This window comes from Orbicella franksi, chromosome 12 (assembly GCF_964199315.1).
Source record: "Orbicella franksi chromosome 12, jaOrbFran1.1, whole genome shotgun sequence".
Taxonomy (NCBI): Eukaryota; Metazoa; Cnidaria; class Anthozoa; order Scleractinia; family Merulinidae; genus Orbicella; species Orbicella franksi.
Window position 1 is genome coordinate 11,728,762 of NC_138156.1, and position 20,123 is coordinate 11,748,884.

Here is a 20,123-nt window from a genome sequence, read left to right on the forward strand (position 1 = left end):
AACAATGCTTATGCAAAATTTTGGGGGCCAAACAAGGAATGTATGTATTATCAGTTGTGTAGGTTGAATATCAGTAGTAGTTGTAGAGTGTAATTGTAGTGTTAGTAGTAATCGTAGTGTAAGTAACGGTCGTACTGTAAGTAATGTCAGTAGTGGCGTAAGTGATATTAGTAGTGTAAGTAATGTTAGTATTGTATGCAATAGTAAAAAAAAAAAATATTTTAAAAAAAGGTATGTTAATGGAGATGTGGGAATGGCGAATGAAAAGCGTATTCTTGTCCCCATAGCCCACGAGCTTTTTGGCTTCTGGCTGGCTCCAATTTGAAAGCCGAAGATTAATTGACTTGCGGCCGTTCTGGGAAAAGGATATTTCGCCAAAATCCGATTTGCTTACAATACGAAACAGAGCCTCGTCAAAGGCCCTTTCGTGCTGTCAATCAAAATCGTGGTCTCTGGAGAAAAGAATTTGGAACTGGACAATAGCATTGCTATTTCACCTGGATGAGTTGCTTGTTAATACTGGATTCTCGCCCAGCACTGCCAGTTCGTTCTAATATTTGTAAGGATTAGTACTGTGAGAATAAAGGACTGTAGTCTTGCCCAAAACAAGACAAAAAGAATCCGTGCTCAGGTTTCATCTACTCCTTTCGATCCAGGATCCAACGCAGTGATTATTATAAGCCGTTGTTTATGAATTCATAGTTGTAACCTGAGTAGCGAGCGTTTTCGTACGAATTGGATTTTCCTAATTTTGGACGCCCACTGACATTGGGGCGAGTGAGGATGATTCTCAATGTGCACCCAAAATGCGGAAACGCGGGTTACGCAGGCTACCCTATATGGTAAGTTTGAAATGGTAGCTAAGATACTTTTTTCTTCACAGTTCAACCAGTGACATACGAATATCTTGGTTGTTTCAAGGACAAGATCGGGTATCCTCGTCCCTTGCCGGTTATGATCGTAAACTTGAGGAAAGAGCCGGGCTTTGACTGGAGCAATCTCAACATGGCAATTCATATATGCGCAGAGAAGGCAATGGAACAAAAGTCAGTTTTATTAACATTTTATCCTTTTTTAGGAACCTTCATTTGCGTCATGTATTGCTATTCACCACACAAGAAAGTAATGCTCTCTATGCTACCGTCAGTTTTGTTGACATTTTTTGTACGTTTAACTTCTATCTTGCTGGGAACCCCAATTTGCATCACGCATGACAACAATCGTCATACAATTAACAAATTGAGGTGATGATAAATAAAATACAATTGACGTGATGATAAATTGCGTCTTAACATTGTCCAAGTTGCTGTGGAACCACGAGCCGCGGGCGAGTGGCTCCGCAGTAAACATCATCATCAATAAGAGGACAGACGCATAAAAAACTGACGCCAATTTGTTTTTTACAATAACAAACTCCAAAATGGTCAAATGCCGGGAATAAATGAGGGGAAAAGACGCCGTAAACTTGCCGTAAACAAAGATAAGTGAATTTTATTCAAAATGACGCGAACATTGTCAATAGCTTTTCTCGCTTTTTGATTGGCTACGTAAAAAAAGTCCATAAAATCTCACCGGTTAAAAAGTTGACAGTTTGACAGCTCAAAGTTGACCTTGAAAGCTTGCATAAATTAAATTCGTCTGTACTCTTATTGATGATAAAAATGAGCCAATCAGCGCGCGAGAAATTAGACAGTTATTGTAAAATGCAAATTCGATAGCAAAACGCGGTATGTAGAAAAGTGTTACAACAGAATATCATAACCTGATTCTGTAATTATGCTAGTTAATTATATTGAGATTTCTTTTACGTGAAGCTCACTACCAGCGGGAGTCCACTGTTATCTAGGTTAGGAGGCTGCAAAGTTAAATTTCTTCGACTGAGAATTGTAGATACATTTATTCGTACTGAAAAAATAACCTAGACTCAACAAATGCATGTCGCACCCAGCATTCAAATTAATTTTGTCAAAACTCCATATAATTAGTCGATGTCACGCTCACTAAGTGAAGCATCAATCTAGCCGTATGCTAAATCCATGACATGAGACATCTAAAGCGAAGATTTCAAAATCAATCCGATCGTCTTGCCCTCTATTCAAAAATTACTTCCAATGATAGAACTGTGTAATCTACAAGCTGAAAACTCTGCTGGCTCTCTACATCAACTTAATATATGTGGACATTTTATTCCTAAGAGCAATCATGAGAAAGTTCTGCATTGCTTTGCTACCAGTAACCACATGTACACACTGTGAAGCTATTTTTAATTTGCCAAATGAACTACTGTTCTCTAGGCGAGATTTGTTTATGCTGATTGCCAGAGATGACCTTTTTCGATTTCACGGGGTGTAACAAGGCTTCTCTGTTTTTACTGTTTTGTTCTTTTTTTTTGAAATCAAAATCAATGCAAAAGTTTTAATGTTGATCTTTTTGACAAGGAAGCCAAAGTGTGTTGGCTAAACCCGTCAGTATTTGTTCATAGTGAAACCAAAGGTTTCGATATTGTTTTTTCGTATCCCTCAGCATTCGCAGGCAAGAGTTTGCTTCTTCATTGGTTTTGGAGACTTTTTTAATTGTGGTCTTTCACGATAAGGCATTGCAGTTAATTTACAAAGAAACCTTACATTTTCTTTGATTGCGTTTGTGTTGATAGAATGGAGTATTTCGCGCTGCAGGATTACGGCGAGTGTTGGAGTGGACCTAACGCAGGCGAAACGTATGCAAGAGATGGGCCATCCCCATGGTGTTATGAAGGCGTCGGCACGAAACGTGTTAATGCCGTTTATCGCATAACGGACCTTCCTGCATGGTAAGAAAACAAAAACCAAACAAACAAAACAAAACAAAACAAGAAGAAACAAACAAAACACAAACAAACAAAACAAAACAAAAAAGAAAAACAAACAAGCAAACAGATAAGGTGCGTTTAATGGAGTGGTGCGACACAAACAGATGGATAGCCTAAGCATCAATCAACACATTCTTTGAATACTGCATTCTTTCAGCCCACTCTAGACTACACGAATTATATTCATTTCAGAGTTGTCACAGCTAAGAAAACCAATAGTAACAAAAATAAAGCGATAGTACATCTACAAAATGTCAGCAGGGTCTGTTTATTTCTTTCTGCAAGCTTCCGAATACGGCTGGGGCATTCAACGAATGCTTATCTCGCTAAACGCTTCGGCCAAACCTCTTATAATGCAAAAACATACATGGTCCAGAAAACCACTGGGTCGTATCAGTCAGTTTTATTTTTTTTCTCAACAAGCCTTTATTCAATCAGGTGTACGTCCCGTGTCTACCGCATTCAAAATACACTCTTGTGTTGATGCTCTCATGGCTTTGGCTTATAATAAGAAAGGGAAAGTCTCTTAGTGTTTTCTACCCTGTGTATAACTGTGCACGTGGTTGTTCAGTTGTTAGAACGCTGCAACACCTTTTTATGCCATTTGGTTCCTGCAAAGACGTTTGTTAAAGTAGTTATAGTAACTAATTTTCAATTTTATATTCCTATAGATATGTCTCTAATCTTGGAGTTTGAAGAAAAACTGGGAAGCAATTGAAGTCTGCTATACACCCTACCTATGATGTACTGTTTTTTTCCCTGTTGAAAGTTATTAACAAGCAGAAATAAAACGATTGATTTGATGCTGTGTTTGTTTCTGCTTCTACCATATTTTATTTTAACTAATAAGCACTTACACTGACTAAACTACACTTTAGGCTTTAAAAGTACCATGGGTTCAACTAATAAGCTCTACTTTTCTTCGGGCCGCAGATCAAGAAGTTTTGGTTAGAGCTTTGCATCGGAACGAATTTTGAAGGTGAAAGGAAAGTGAATGTAGAAAATCCATCAAAGTAACCATTTTTTGTAGTTTTTTTTGTTTTGGAAAAGGGTTGAATGAGGGTACATAAAGCTGCAATGTGCTCTTTTTTTCGCCATATTCGTCGATCCGCCAATGTTTTCGTTCAAATCCGGAACCACATTGCTTGAAACTTACACTACTTGTCCTGCTTGTGTAGTTTCACTGCAACAGTATGCAGTTCGAGGGGTGGGGCACTACGTCATGTCAGCCTACATGGTTTTGGAGTTGTTTTGGTGTTACATAGGGTTAGGGTTAGGGTTTGGTTTATACGAACGAGTGTTGTACGTTCCAAAACGAAACAAATTGGATGAAAAAACACCAACATACCGACTAAGGCGAAAGATCAATGACCCGAGCCTTGTATTGACAGAGTCCTCAATCCGCGCAAAAATTGACAGCTTCAAAATCTCTGCCTCCGCTCAATTTATGGCAAAAGTTTTCATTGCCTGCGCTTTACAAGGTTACCGTCTCGCGTCTAGTGATGCAGGGCGTCCGGTTTAAAGGTGACTTGGACGTTAATGTTCGCACATACAAGCCCTAGAAAATTCCAATTTTTTTTTTTTATCTTAAAAGTCTTAGTGTAATTTGATAGCCAGCGCTGTAAGCTTTAATTTGATGTAAGGGTTTAGTTGTCAATCAGATGTGCTACATCGTCTTGACGCGCTATAGCGTCTCTCTCTTTTTTTTTTTTTTAGGAGAACTTACTTTATTATCGATAAGGCCATCAACAAAAGCCCTTCACAATGTCTTTAACATCTCGACCTGAACTAGGGAAGTAATTATAAAGCAGGTTTGAAACAGGTTATTGATTTAAGGGTCAGGTCTTAAATAGGATATCGAAATTTTTGGTCACGCCATAGATACGTGTAGGGTAGGGAAAACTGCAAATTTTGGTTTTTAATAAGGTAAGGACTTAGGGAGGCGGGCTAACCCCCCTCCCAATTTTTCTGTAAGTAATTAAGAACAAGAAGTGTGTATCTTTCAGTTTTGGATTTGCTATATTTTATATCTTCGAATGATCAGAAAAAGAGCCATTTTTGAGTACCTTTCTAAATTTTGTTTCCCTAGGATCGTTTCGCAATACTAGCTGAGAACCTCAAAAATTGGGATTCCCAAAAAGCACCTGTTTCTCTACAGACCAGGAAGCCTTACAATAATCTTCCATACAGTCAAAAAAATGTTCCACGCTACCCAAACTTAATTTCACGTGAGAATATTAAGCTTTTTTTTAACAGACCAATATAAATTGCTAACATGTGATTCAGCAAAATAAAAAACTCTACAGATGTTTGTTCTTAAAGGACAGGGTATGAAATAGCAAAGAAGAAATTTCTTTCAAGTTAACATTAACACGGTGAATTAATTTGGTCAATTTCTTTCCATTAAACTTCTCGGATTCCTATTGGTTTAAATTAATCACGTGACGCGATAGTGTTCATCCGCGGAGAGACAATATTTAAACAATAGAGTGTTTCTGTCGAGGAACTATCAGCTGATAGTTGCCCCGCGGAAATTTGATGTTCTTAAAACAAATATTTGCCCGAGAAGCGAAGCTTCGAGGGCAAATATGCTAGTTTCAAGAACATCAAATTTCCAAGGGGTAACTATCAGACCAATAGTTCCGAGACATAAACACTCTATTGTCTTTATTTGAAAAGGAAAACAAACAAAAACTCTTTTAATACAATGTCAATTGTTTACTTTCTTTAAGCCTGTTTGTCTACAGAAGTATTTTCACGGACGAGTACTATCCATCCGGGTATTTTCCTCGGACGGGCACTATGGGCTGATAGTGTGTCTCCGCGGTTGAACACTATCGCGTCACGTGATCAATTTAAGCCAATAAGAATCGGAGAAAATTTAGTGGTGAACTATAATAGCCCATAGTGCCCGTCCGAGGAAAATACCCGGATGGATAGTACTCGTCTGTGAAATATTTTCTGTAAACAAGCGAGCTTGTAAAAAAATAAACAATTGAAATTGTATTAAGTGGGTTTTGTTTATTTTCCTTTTTAAACTTTACACTTGGCCTTCACGGCTTTCATCTAAAAAAGTTGAAAATAATTCAATACAATTTTTGAACTGGCGCGCGGAAGAAAATTTAGTGGTGAACAATAAGGACAATAGAGTGTTTATGTCTCGGAACTATCGGAGCTGCTCCTTGGAAATTTGATATTCTTAAAACTAGCATATTTGTTTTAAGAACATCAAATTTCAGCGGGGCAACTATCAGCCGATAGTTCCTCGACAGAAACACTCTATTGCTTAAATAGTTTTCATGTACATGTTGCTGTACAGCACCGCAAATGATACCCGACTGGAAATGATCTCCAGACCGGAAATGATCCCCAAATTGGACCAGAAATGATCCCGAACCGCAAGTGATCCCAGATATGTGGATCGCAAATGATCCCGCCGGAAAACGATAATGGCATGGAGTTTCCTTCCATGTGTTCATTTATTAATTTTATTTTCATCACTGGCAAACGATAAATTTAAAGAAAAGATACTGACAACGTAAACTACAATTTAAATATAATTCTCATGATAATAATTCGATCTCAATTTCTCTTGACATTTCTTTAAAAAACTCACGGGAAAAAAGGTCGTAAACAGCGATGCCATTTCTCCATTAGCTCGATCTACAACAATAATAGCTTAATGCTGTCATAACGAAGACATAAACAACTTGTACACATTTGTGTTAATACCACTTCACCAGTAAGAGCGATCGTGACATATTCGTGGCCTTTTAGTCCTACGAATGTCCTTTAAGCTAGAAAGTCCTCATCTCAAGACTCTAAGCCGGTTTGGCTTTCGCATCTGCACTTTACTGCCAGAAATTCCATACTGATGATGTAAATGTGAGATGATTGGTCAACTTGCATAGTATGTTGAGCGATCTATCACTTACCATCATTACCTTTAGGAAACATATTTAGAAAACCGAGAACGAACCAAAGAAGAATGGCAGTCGCAAGCCGTTTTCGTGTAGGATTTCCAGACCAAAGAAGTCTTGCTTAATGAACCTTAGCCTGATACATAGGTTACACCACTGCAACGCGATATCTGCTAAAATTTATTGCTACTGATTTTCAAAATCGATAACAAGAGTGGCTGGGTATCAGAAGTCTTGCTTCATGAACAACCTTAACCTGAAACATAGGTTACACCACTACAACCCGATATCTGCTAAAATTTATTGCTACTGATTTTCAAAATCGATAACAAGAGTACCTGGGTATAAGAAGTTTTTTTTTTATTTCGCGTGATTAACCAAAACAGGAAACCGCACTTGAAAAGTCTCTAGTACCCAGGGTATGACCAAACGTACAGGCGAGAAAATTAGACACGATTTAGTAAACTGAGATTCAGAATATCGAGTGACTGATCTGACGTTATTTAACCGTTCACAATTTTAGCTTCGGTTAAATTGTAATGAAATGTTATTGTTATGTACAGGCAAAACCGATTACAAGGCATTCCGAAGAGCTTTTTACTACGGTAAACTATCCGAAGAATTATTTATCCTGAGAATCATAGCTCTGTAGAATATGGTCAGTTATGACTTGTTTCTGTTTAGGTTAAAAATTGAAACCTCGGCGAGGGGAACAACTTCCATGCCATTCCTGGTTTTCCGGCGGGATCATTTGCGGTCCACATCGGCCGGATCATTTGGGGTTCGAAATCATTTGCGGTCCAATTTGGAGTCATTTCCGGTCTGGTGATCATTTGCGGTCGGGGGATCATTTGCGGTGCTCTACACGGGCTTCACAGCCTTCAACATAAGTAAATAAATTCTGAATAAACTAACGAAGCAGCGTTACTGGAGATTCCCTTTATTCCAGTCAAAAAGCTTTCGAAAGTTATCGCTGAATCATCTCGCCAAGCGTAAGAAGTTTCGCAAACTTTTCGAACAATCTTTTACTTTCGTGATGACCGATTCCACCTACGAATCTCTGCATTTCTTTGACAAAGTACTTTTATATTAATAAATACACTTTCTGCCTTTCACCTATAACCTTTTCCTTTCCTTTCTTAAAGCTTTCATATAGCTAAAAGTTTTTGCCGCTCTCTCGGTAAATATCTTGTGTGTAGCAGTGCCAGAGCTGTGCTTTCATTCTGTCAGCCACTGCGATTGGTTTGCCCCATATCTCATGAATTTGATGAGAATAAGCAACTTCATCACGAAAACACAATAAATTTCACTCTCTTTTCCATATTATTCTCATAGTTATTCCATAAAATCAATAGACCGCTCTCCTTAAACGGACCTGACCGGCACAATAAACCCAATTGGCGTGTTGGGAGAAAAAAAGCTTGTAAACCTTGGTAAATCGTGTTCTTCCGCGTTAGTTTGTTGCGCCGGTAAACCCATAGAAAGAATGGTTCCTTGCTTAAGTGGAGCATTGGGTTAGTAGGTTTCAGAAGGAACTTATGCGCTCGACGCAGCAATGTACTCGGCTACGTCATCCTTCCAGCTGTATAAGGTGTGGACTAAAAGGAGCCCAAGATATTTGAAATCTTGTGACATTTTCTGAGAATATATTGCTGATGTCCATCACTATGTTTTCAGCTACTGCGAGTTTCTGATGCGAGCCAACTTGCACAATCTTAGTTTTATATAGGTAAAGTATTGGGAAATTGCCATTCATCCAGCCTATAGCATAATTAAAGTGAGTCGTCAACTGAGTTTGGATTTCACTGACTGAGTTGATAGCAAAATAAACTACTGTATCTACTTCACAGTTGCTTAAGTTGTGTATACAACTGTGATGATTATTCATGTCTTCACATCTTTGTCCTCAGTTCAAATATATGATATTTCTTATATTATCTTGCAGTATTTAGCATATTTCGTCGATGGACTTTACCCGTTCAGTTTGCTTTCCACTTCCAAATTCGTTCTTATATTACGCCTTTTCAAAACTGGATCCTCTTCAAAAACCCTCTTGCTCAAAAATAAGCGGTTCAAAGCTTATTAGTTTAGCTGAACCCAACGTAGTTTTATAGTTTGAGGTGCCCAAAGGGTATGATTTTTCAGCCATTTTGGTCAGAAATAGGGTATCGATTTTGGCCATTTTGTAAGTAAAAGCGGTATGTTTTTTGCACTCTTGTCTTTAATTGTTACGTTTTTTTTACAAGAAGCTACTTTTCATCATTATCGATAGGATCATTAATATAAGCCCTACATAAATCATGTTTTGGGCAACTGTGCCGGCCGTTGTGGTCATAATTAGGGTATCGAATTTTTGGTCGGGTCATAAATAAGGTAGGGAAAATAGATGGCTATAGATGGGGTAAGGGTTTTGGGAAGCGGGCAGCACACCCCCACCCAATTTGTATGGGAGTACCCCCCGGGGATTGTATACAAAAATATGTAGAAGCAAGCATAAAGACACGTGGTCAAATCATCACTCGTTTTATTTATATTTGCTGATGACTCTCAACAGAAACAAAAACAGTGCGTACGTACGGTGTAACACAGAAGACATCAGCTGCTCTGCTGGTTTTCCTGAACCTCCGATATTACGAACATATCTACAAGGGATACAGAAATGAAAAGTAGTTACAATAACTGCTATAAACAAACGTCTTTATAAGAACCGATTTATATATACAGTGTGTATAAAACCACGTTGCATGGTATTATCAACCAAACGAGCACGCACGCTCCTATGCCCTGCCTTGAAAATTCCAGGAGACTTTCCTTTTAAAGTAACAAGTCCAGTACAGGACGTGATGACATCATTACAAGAGTGTGTTTTGCCCACGGTACATAGCTAAGGGATATGCACGTGATTAAATCAAAGGTTATTGACATAAAATATATTTTCTCTATTGTGGACTTCTGAATAATTCTCGTCACCCAGAGCGGGTAAAAACTTACGTTCAAAAATGCTTTGATTTTGCCTGCTACTTACGAGAGCACACTATCCAAATTGTTTGTTTGTCTCGCATCATCCTACTATTGAATGAATATTTTACAGGCTGAGCATGACACGTACGTATACTCCTTGTAATTTTTTTTAGCTTACCATGGAGGCGGCAGGTTCGTTACGCGATAAACGGCATTGGCTTTATTCTTTCCGACCCCGTGGACACATTGTTTGGAACGCCCATTTTTTGCATACGTTTCGCCTGCGTTGGGTCCACTCCAACACTCGCCGTAATACTGCAGCCCAAAATACTCATACCTATGAACACAATCAAAAGAAACTGTAATTAACTGTAATACCTTACAGCGAACGACCACAAACAAAGGAAACCAAAGAGGAAAAACCAAAGCAATAAACTCCTGCCGGCTTGCCATGTCTGAGAACCTAGATTTTTTTTCAGATAAGCAAAATCAACCGGAAAGCCTTGTTTTAGCACCATGCAATTAAAAAAGATCGTCTGTGGTAATCAGCATACACGAATCTCGTCTGGAGAACCGTAGGTCATTTAATTTGTAAAATTAAAAATAGGTTCACACGGCAGCTTACACTGTGTATATATCGCTACTGGTAGCAAAGGGAGCATCACTTTCTCATGATTGCTCTCTTGTATGGTGATTGTATTAAGGTTCCTACAAAGACACGACTGAAAAAAATGTTAACAAAACTGACCCTTGTGCTTTTGCCTCGTCCGCGCATGCCTGAACTGTCTTGCCGAGATTTTTCCAGTCAATTTCTTTCCTCAAGTTTGCGATCAAGACCGGCAATGGACGAGGCTTTATGCCGGGGTCCTTGAAACAACCAAGAGATATGTATTTCGCTGATTGAGCTGTGAAGAGAAAAGTATCTTTAGTTAGCTACATTTGTGTATCAATTCATACTTTCCAATAAAGATGGCCTGCGTAGACTGCTGAGCGTTTCCGTATTTTGAGGTGCACAGAACCTGAGGCGAGACCAAATAAATAGCAAGAATTCCCTGGTTGCCTCAAGTTTTGCGGGACAAAATACGGAAAAATCTATTAATTCTAACGGGAACTTAACGCATGTTGCGCCGGAGACAACTGGGAATTTACAGGCAGCGGTCGAATGATCATTGCGTCCAATGCTGTATCGATAGGTATAGATTTAAACTGTTAGATGAAAACCGTTTTTATATTAAAATTAAGAAAAATATTCTTGTTCATCAGCACACACTAGTTCGTAGGCCTGTGTTTGCCGCGCAAGTGAGAATTAAGCTTAGAAGTTGTTTTGTTTACCCTTGTACAGAGCCCAAGCAATAATTGTAAACGTCCAATGTATTAGACGATCCTAAGCACCTAAATAAGTTTCCCTAATTAATATGTACCGAGGAAAAACAGCTAACCACGCATACTTACTTGCTAATGTAGAACCCACTGTCGAGATGGCAGACTCATTGGTTGGACCTGCGATAAAAAAAGAAATCGAATCATCAGCAAGATGGAGGCATCAAGGGAACAAGAACTGAACCACACGGAAGGCCAAAATTTGGATTCCGCGGATTACGATGACGTTCCTGAAGGGAAGCGAGGGCCTTAAGGTATCAGTAAGGGGAAAATTTGCAATTTTGCATAATTTTACTTTTTTAAGCGGTTAGATAAATCTTAAAGTAATCTTTAAGATAAAACAAACTCCACGAAAAAATCTTATATCTGCCGGTGGTTATTGCGCGAGAAAGATTGTTTTGCATATTAATTACTTAATTGAGAGTTGACAAGTTCTGTCAAATGAATTAATTATCGAGGCAAGAAGCCACATGCCATCAAGATCATACTGAGTTGACACGCGATTCGCGCGCCATAATCAGTGCCGGATGTCTTCGAAGAAGACAGAGCGATCTTGCCCGTTTTCATCAGCTAAAGGAAGGTCAAAGACGGCGAAAAACACTTTCAACAAAGAGTGGGCCACTAAATTAGCGGAAAGCGGCAAAGGGTTCCTTTTACAATCAAGAAAAATTGCTGAATGAACTCGACAACGATCCAAAGCCAGCGAGCAGGTCGAAATGAGCGCGAGCCGCGCTAAAATACTGTTGCAAGAAACTGTCGAAGCTCCCGTTTTTCCTCGGGGGGTGGGTACGGCTACACGTAGGCTAGGCAGCCCCTGGACCAAATTGGCTGAAATTCGGAGAGAATGTTGTCAGAACGATCGCCGACAAAACCGTGTCTGCGAATTTGTCCTTCAACTGAAAGTTCCAAAATTTAACCCAATGTTGCTAAGGAATGTCATCGTAACCTGCGGGGCTTCAAAGTAGACCTCCCGTGTGTTTCAATTCTTGTTCCCTCGATGTATCCATCTTGTTAATGTTTAGATATTTTTTAATCCCATGTCCAACCATTGAGATCGAGCCTGTAGTCACGACATTGGCTCCAACAACTCATTAATTTAATACAGTAAACACAAAAATGACTTTCGCCATTTTTTTTTTTACTAGAGTCTGAAAGCAGATTAGAATCCCAAGTATGGCCTGATCTAATGAAGCTATCATCTTTAACGTACTAAAATCAAGAAATCAGGTCAACTCTAGCCTCGCTGCCATACAAAGACCAAGTCACTGAGCAGACAACCGTAAAATGGTCTATTGCCTTATCGAAAGAAAGTTAAAGAATGATCGAGCGACGGATTGAGGGATCAGAAGAAAGGATGGAAGCAATAAATGAATAAATGAACAACCCATCAACGCATAGACGGCAGAGAGACAGAGAGACAGTCATGCAGTCCATTAGTCGTTCAGTCGTTATACGCGAAATACTGTTCAGTCTGTCAATAGTTGAGTAAGGAACGTTATGCTTGGTATATAAGGTACACTGTGAGACTTACACATCGTTCGATCTTCAGATTCCGGCGGTGGGCAGGTAGTTGGTATTCCGCTACATGAGCCAGTTTGTTGCACCAGAAGACCCCTGATCACAATAAAGGGTCTTTTTCTGGTCTGCTGACCACAGCTTCCCTCTTCAATGTCCCCTGCCCATTGAAAGAGGAAAGAACATAGTGACTTTACCAATACCAAGATCAACAAATTATGGACTCAAGTGTTCCCGATACCAAGCTGCAAAAATTTGAATTCGCTCCAGACAGCAAGAGAACTATAGCATCACTAACAGAGTTAAAGATAACCATAAAAAAATGAACTTTTAGAATTTTAGGGTTTTAATTATTTTTTGTAATATTATAATTAATCTATGAATTTTTCTTTCTCGAAGATAGTACCCAGATATAGCTACTCTGATAATTTGACTTGAAATAAAGTTTATGTATATATGTCTAGAAACTGTAATATGTAATCAAAACGACACTAATTAACTCATGGTCGATTGGACATGAACAAAGAGACGTACTGATCCATCTTTAAGTTCTCAAGAATGTCAACACAGCAATAAAGCGACGCCTCTAGTTAGCGTCAAGAATGGAGTAAACTACGAGTAGTCCTTCGTTAGCTTTTTTTCGCTAATTCCGTCGAACTTGATGAGGAAAAAAAAGCCCGCGAAAAAATGGTCTCGCGAAATCTGGGGGCCTCAGTGTGCTGTTACCCTCTGACATCATAGATTTTGAACTGCTGCCCACTCAGAGACTTTCGGTGGGAAACGTTTGGTGGGAATGTTATGTGACCTTGAAGTAGAAGTAATGGGAGCGCGCCCTGTTGGAGAAAATATTCCGGCTATATAATAAAGACAATGTTCACTTCGCCTTCGACGAGAAATTGTTAATCAGAATTACTTTTGTACGCGAAGGCTCCCACACACCATTCAATTCCATTCAGTTAATGAACCAATTAGATACGAGATCTTTGGCCCAAAAAACAAATTAATTTGACATACATGTTCAATAGTAAGTTCGACGTTTTCTAGCTAGATCGTTGGATATCCTACGCCAAATTTGGGAAATTTGGGCATTAGTCATTCTGCTTACCCACGTCATAGTTTCTCATTGCTAAATTACGTAGTCTAACCTTGGCCAGCGAGAAAGCCAAAAAGTTACTTTATTCTCGTATGAAAGGTTGGGTATGCGCCGAACCGTAAATCTCTCACTTTGAAAGCAGGAAAATTGGTAAAAGCTGAGTGAAATTGCTAAGAACATATGACCACAAAAAGTCTTCAGACACCTTAATGGGTATTGTAAACAGTTGAGGTATAAGTCTCGTTTGATACTCTAGCATAACGAGGTTTTTTTTTCGCGCTTTTTGAACCTAGCGGGGTGGGTAGCCTATTGAAAAAATTCCAGGTACCATGCATGCACATACAAGAGTCAGGAGTTGGATAATCTTAGTGCACTTTTTGATCCCACTACCTCCTTGTTAGAGGAGCTCTAAGTATCGACTCAATCAGTGTATCTCAGTTATGTGGTGTGTAACAAATGCAGACTGCATTCACCGTTGAAGACTTGCAGACCATTCCGATCAGTCGGACTTAGGCTTCGTGGGCTTCACATAGCAAGTTTATGATAAGCTTTGAATAATGGTAGTCAACATGATTCCATATACTTAAGAAAAATATGTAAGTGATGAAAAAGAGCCAAAACTTACCCACTATGAGTACACTTGACAGCAGATTCTTTACTAACTATGTGGTTCAAAGCTTTTGAATCAATTATATAGGTCCATTAGCGGACGTGACAGCGTGGAAATCAGCATAACACAAGTAGATTAGACAATGCGAATAGCCATGAATTCCTTTTCAGAACAGAAGCTAGCCCGACAAAAGCTTAGCGGGGCTCGTGGGATTATATTCATGAATGAAATACCGCAGGTCCTAAGGGATCTTAGAGCTGAAGTGTAAACAGACGCCTTAAAACGGTTTATTCGCCTCCCTTTAGCTTAAATACGAACAAAAAGCTTTAAACTGAGTGACAATGCATGTATAAAACAATTAAAAAAGCTTGTCTCCTTTTTCGCTCAAAAAAAGGTTGAATAAAGAGCGATCCATGATTACCAAAGCCGGTTATTGTTATTACGATGTTCGATTTTACGCTGTGGTAGACCTGTCTCACGCTTGTGGGCCATTTGGGTCTACAACAAATCAAAAACTTAAAGGGATTCAGAGCCGGTGCGTGGGATAGGAATTAAGTTGGCATCAGAGTCTTCACTACCGTTTGCATTCTTTCAAATCAGCGAGCAAGCAAATCTGGAAGTGATCTGCAAATGAACCAGTTAATAAATTAATAAATATATTTGTCATTGTGCTATACCGAACGGTTCAGTTATTGGTTATTCCTTTGTTTCACCGAGTATTTACTTTCTGATGTCCTACATGCACCCATATGGTATCTAAGTGAAATGGAATGTTACCCAAACTTAATTTTTGTCTCACGGTCCTCACTTGATGTATCCTACCAGAAAGAGATGCCGTCCTCCTTCTGCTCGGTGAGAGACGAGAGGAAACCTGTAGATAGGATAGTAATCACTCGATCGTTTGATCACTGAGCCGCCGTCCACAATCAGGGACGAATAAATTTAAAATACAGTGGAAGCCGGCTCGTAACCGGACACCGTCGGGATGCGAAAAAGTTGTCCGTAACTGGAGTTGGCCGATTACGAGAATAGTTATCGCAAGAGGTCACTAGAGTTGTAGGGGAAACGGGATCTTGCCCAGCTTACAATAAACATTGGGAATGCAAAACTACCGCCAAATTATTTTCCGTTGTTTTATTGCCTTGTACAATAATGATAATGGCGATTATTATACATTGAATTCACTATCTCTTTTCTGATTGGCCGAAAGCGTACAGTGAACCGTGTCAAGTTAGTTATTCTTTGAATTTCTGACGCAAGTACTCAATCTGTTACCGCAGAAATGCTCTTCATTGAATAAATTTTCGCACCGACGTTTTTATAAATAGAAGCTACCTGTAATTATATAAATAGCTCATTTCCCGAAGGTGTTCAAAGCCACAAATTTGACGAGCTATATGAATTTTCGAATGATCCAAGTCGTGATTAAATGTCTTAGACGATCAACAGTCAAGAGAATTGAGGAGAATTCGAACGACGTGTTCCGCTGTTTATTTATACGATATTGTAAATAAAAACAAATAGATACGGACATGGCGAAATAAGGAACAAATAATCGATAAATAGAAGAAACGACATTACACAAGGCTGGGAGTTCTGCAGTCTTTAATATCGCCTTGGAAAGGGAAGGAAAAAAAATGTGCTTAGTGATACAGTTTACAAATGTTTATAACTATCTTATATATACTATATCTTTTTAACTAAGTGCGAGGCTCATACTGGGAGAATATCAGCATGAGATCTTGATAGTAAAAAACTGAACGCAGAGACGTCCGGTACCAAAAAGACTAAGGCCAATTATCCAGTATACATTATGGTCACGACCAAGTTCGGTTACCACGGGACTTATTACTAGACTAAAAATGTCAAATAGAAAAAATCAGTCCGATCTCGGACTGGAAAGACATCTTTTCAAGGCATTGGCTGTTAAAACAGTCAATGCCACTATTAATTCTGAGGAAGATCTGATAGACTGTTAGCAATTCGTCCAGATAAAAAAAGGAAGAGAACTAAAGACAGTTGAGGAAATGACAACAACAACAACAACCATTAAGAAAAACGATAAACATTACTTATTCCTTTAGGAAAAACTTTCAAATGAATAAAATTTAAAACGTAACCGACTTGCCTCTGGCAATACCCGCAGGCTTCGGGCTTTTCAGGCTGATGATACACTTGTTTTGTTGTCAATTCACTCAGTGAAGTCCCAACTCAAGAAACTACCGACTTAATTAAATACCTCTATTAACCGAGTTCGAGGTCCGTTCTGTAAGTTGATTACGGACCGAGTTTTTCCCCCATCGATTTATGGCCTAAGCGCGCGGGCCATAAATCATTGGATTTGGGCTGCACAGTGATGGAGTAACTGTAAGTTTTTAAACATTAGTAGACATGCGCATGGTAAAGGTAAAGTCTGCATACAAGCCAAGTGGCTCATCAGGCCGGAGCTTATCCCGGTTTGAGGCATGAAGCGACCAGGAGCATTTCTTCTCCCCCCTAGATGGGATGCCAGTCTATCGCAGGGTTACCCCCAGCATTACATTCGCCGGTACCCATTTATACACCTGGGTGAAGAGAGGCACTGCGAGAGTAAAGTGTCTTGCCCAAAAACACAACACAATGTCCCCGGTCAGGGCTCGAACCCAGACCGCTCGATCCGGAGTCACGCGCACTAACCATGAGGCCACCGCGCCTCCCACAGACATGCGTATGGTGTGCCTTTTACATTTTGGCGATGTATCTGCTTTCTCTGTCGATTGACGTCCCAAAAAAATACTTGCAAACAAAATTGATTACCAATGACAAACCGACATCCTTGGCAGAGTTACCGAGTGCGGGATAACAAGTCTTACTACAGCAAGTTAATTTTATTTTATTTTTAGTTATGCATACAAGGTCACTTGCTGCAATGTGTTCCTAGCCTCGTATAGACACAATAGGCCATTTCCGAGTAGCCCTGCGTCTCTGTTTCAAAACGAGTCTTCGTGGAAAACCTTTCATATGAAAATGAGTTTGATTTGCATGAAAGTAAACCGGTAGGCGGAACATATTTGAAAATGAATGGTTTCGCACGAAGACTCGTTTTGACGCAGAGGCAAAAGGCCCCTGGGAATTAAGTGGCCTATTCCTTTCAAACTTTGTCAGACCAAACTTTAGGAATTTGCTTCATTATTTACAAAATGTAGTACAGCAGTTTGGAATTAGAATGTTCAAACCCCGCGAAATAGTCGATCTTCAGGGAAAAAAATTCCGATTAACAAAATATAAAATTCGCTTTCAGTTAGAACTTTTACACTGGACACACTTCTGAACTGAGTTTCACGGTAACTGGTATAACTTACAGGGGACTGTAAAGCTAGTTATTGTTGTTGTTTTTGTTATGCAATAGCCATTTTTCACGGTCAGAGAACGACAAAGGCTGATCTTATAAATTTGCACGCCCGACGGCCGCGAAAGCCGAGTTTGGAATGAGAAAAATGTCCGCGATGCTCAAATCCCGAGTGCTAAGAGTGAAAGGAAGAGGCATTTGCCGGGTCAAGGACTATTCACCATGTAACTTGGCACGTTTAAATAAATACAAAAAGACCACTTCAATGACATTACTATAGCCTGAAATGAAGTTTGCGTCGTCACTAGTACTACACAGATCAATGATGCAACAAATTTGCAGTGCTGACATTATTATATAACTTCTGATACAACTAGTGCATGCCGGCCTTGGACTCGAAAATAATTGATAAAACCAAACTGTTAGCTAGCTTCAGTTATTTTTACAATTAGTACTTATTGTTTTGAAGCTAGCCATTATCAAGGTAACTATGGTCAGTTAGCAACATGCCATTAGAATCGTTTCCTCAGAACACAGATGAATGTCAGGTGTTGTTGAGCGGGGTCTGTCTGGATGCACAGTCCTATTCTTCTACCTGAACTCTGCACCAGCTTCCTGGTCTCTTGCTGGCGTTGTTGCATTACTTGGTTCATGGCTGCAACTCGTCTGCGAGCTGTGGGATTTATTCGATCATCTCTCTTTCTCTGCTTCTGCTGTTGTTTGGTAGCGCTTTGATGATTTTCAAGGCTCTGTTTGTTCTCTCTTGGGCCTTGTTGTGCGGACGCCAATGGTGGACTCAAATGTCTGCCTCTCGTTCCCTTCGTCAGTGTGGTTTTCCTTGGTATTGTTACGGGAACTGCCAACTGAGGATGTGCTCCGGCCTTCTGCTTCCGTTTGATAACGCCTTGATGCTTGTCGATGCTCTGTTCGCTCTCGCTTGGTTTGTGTCGTGCCAACACTGTTTCTGGTTGAAGGTGTCTTACATTCGTTTCGTTCTGTGGTATGGTTGTTCTAGTCCCGGGAACTTCCAGCGAGGTGTGTGCTAAGCACGACCTGTAGATCATGGTGTCACCTTAAAGCACAGCCCGTCCACCGCTGCTCTCAGTGTTCTCTTCGGCATCGTTTTGACGCGCTACGGACGGTTTGGTTGTCACCATCTTAGCTTGCTGAGGTTTTCGTTCTTGCCCTTGGATGTTTGGAAACTGTGAGACCTGACGCTGTGAATTTCTATGTGGAATGAAAACGGTGTGTCTAATATGGTGAGGAGGAGTGGCACGGGCCATTTTGCGTCGAGACCGCGACCGTCTGGTTTCCTGTTCGTGAACTGGTGGCAAATGATTCGAAAGCGTAATGGAATTCTTGAAGGGCGTAGGATTTTCACGGTTCTTCTCGAATGACCAAGAGGCAACTTTCGGTGGTTCTTGTTGTTCAGCTAACGTTCTCTCACCAAAAATGTGTCTATTTCTCCTTTGGCAAACTTCGCATGATTCCATCATCGAGAGTGATTTAGTCTGTCGACTCATTTTTGTGCAGAATTGTGATGTTTTCTGGTCAGTTAAATCAAGGGAATGAAACTATATGTTTACTGCGTTTGTGGAAGCTTGTTTTAAGTATAGTTTCATTTGAACACAAACACGTCATCATCTTTTCTTCCCGAACGTCACGTCTCTGACGTAACTGCAAATACTTACGCAAATAATCGTCAATTGGATTGTTAATCTAGAAACATTGCTTACAATCACGGAATCATTTTCCAAACAATGGACATACCTTTATCCATTATATTTTCAGTGCTTTTTGAGTTTAAAGAAATACAGTTCTTTATCCTCCTGCTACAGTGTTACGGCAGTTTTTTAAACACAAACAGGAAACACATTTTCTTGAGATCTCTCGAGATCAAATTTTTCTAAAGGGTCAAACTGTTCGTTATTTTGATTTTTCTTTCATTGTCCATTTCGTGAGAAAGTGTTCAGATTTTCTCACTTTACCGCAAAGTATTACTGTTTTTAGAATTACTTACGCAAGGAAGTAAACGACAAAAACAACATTTACTGTTTCTAGGTAAACAGTCGATGTCTCTGACGTCTGTCACATCCCGTTACTTTAGGCTTCGTTTCTTACTTTACCGTGTCATAACAACCAAATTCTTTATTACTTACGTAAGAAAATAGGATAAAAATATCAACAGTAACAAGAGAACCTGCCGATGTTTTTGCACTGCTGGCAGCCAGTCTTTTGTCCTAGGGTCAGAGAAGTGTTTCTTCGTGAATACGACCGAAAAAGGAAGGTACGGACGAGAATGTATCGTACCAATTTCTTCTAGTCTAAAACGGATGAAACGTTTCGACTCAATCCCTGCCTGATTTCGAGAGAAAAACAACTAGTATTCTCGACCACGATATTACATACTATCTCATATTCAGACTGTCCGCTCATGGATAAGCACTCCATTTTCACCTACATTACAA

General features: G+C 39.6%; 1 protein-coding gene across 1 annotated transcript in view; it reads left to right on the forward strand.

The window, feature by feature from the left end:
• LOC145462652 (uncharacterized) overlaps positions 1-4,398 on the forward strand; it is a 14,098-nt gene extending 9,700 nt beyond the window's left edge. Inside the window, exons 2-4 of the mRNA XM_081446231.1 lie at positions 884-1,046; positions 2,654-2,809; positions 3,520-4,398. Of these exons, the coding sequence (XP_081302357.1) occupies positions 884-1,046; positions 2,654-2,809; position 3,520 (320 nt within the window). The 3' untranslated portion in view covers positions 3,521-4,398. The remainder of the gene's footprint in view (positions 1-883; positions 1,047-2,653; positions 2,810-3,519) is intronic.
• Positions 4,399-20,123: the final 15,725 nt, after the last annotated feature.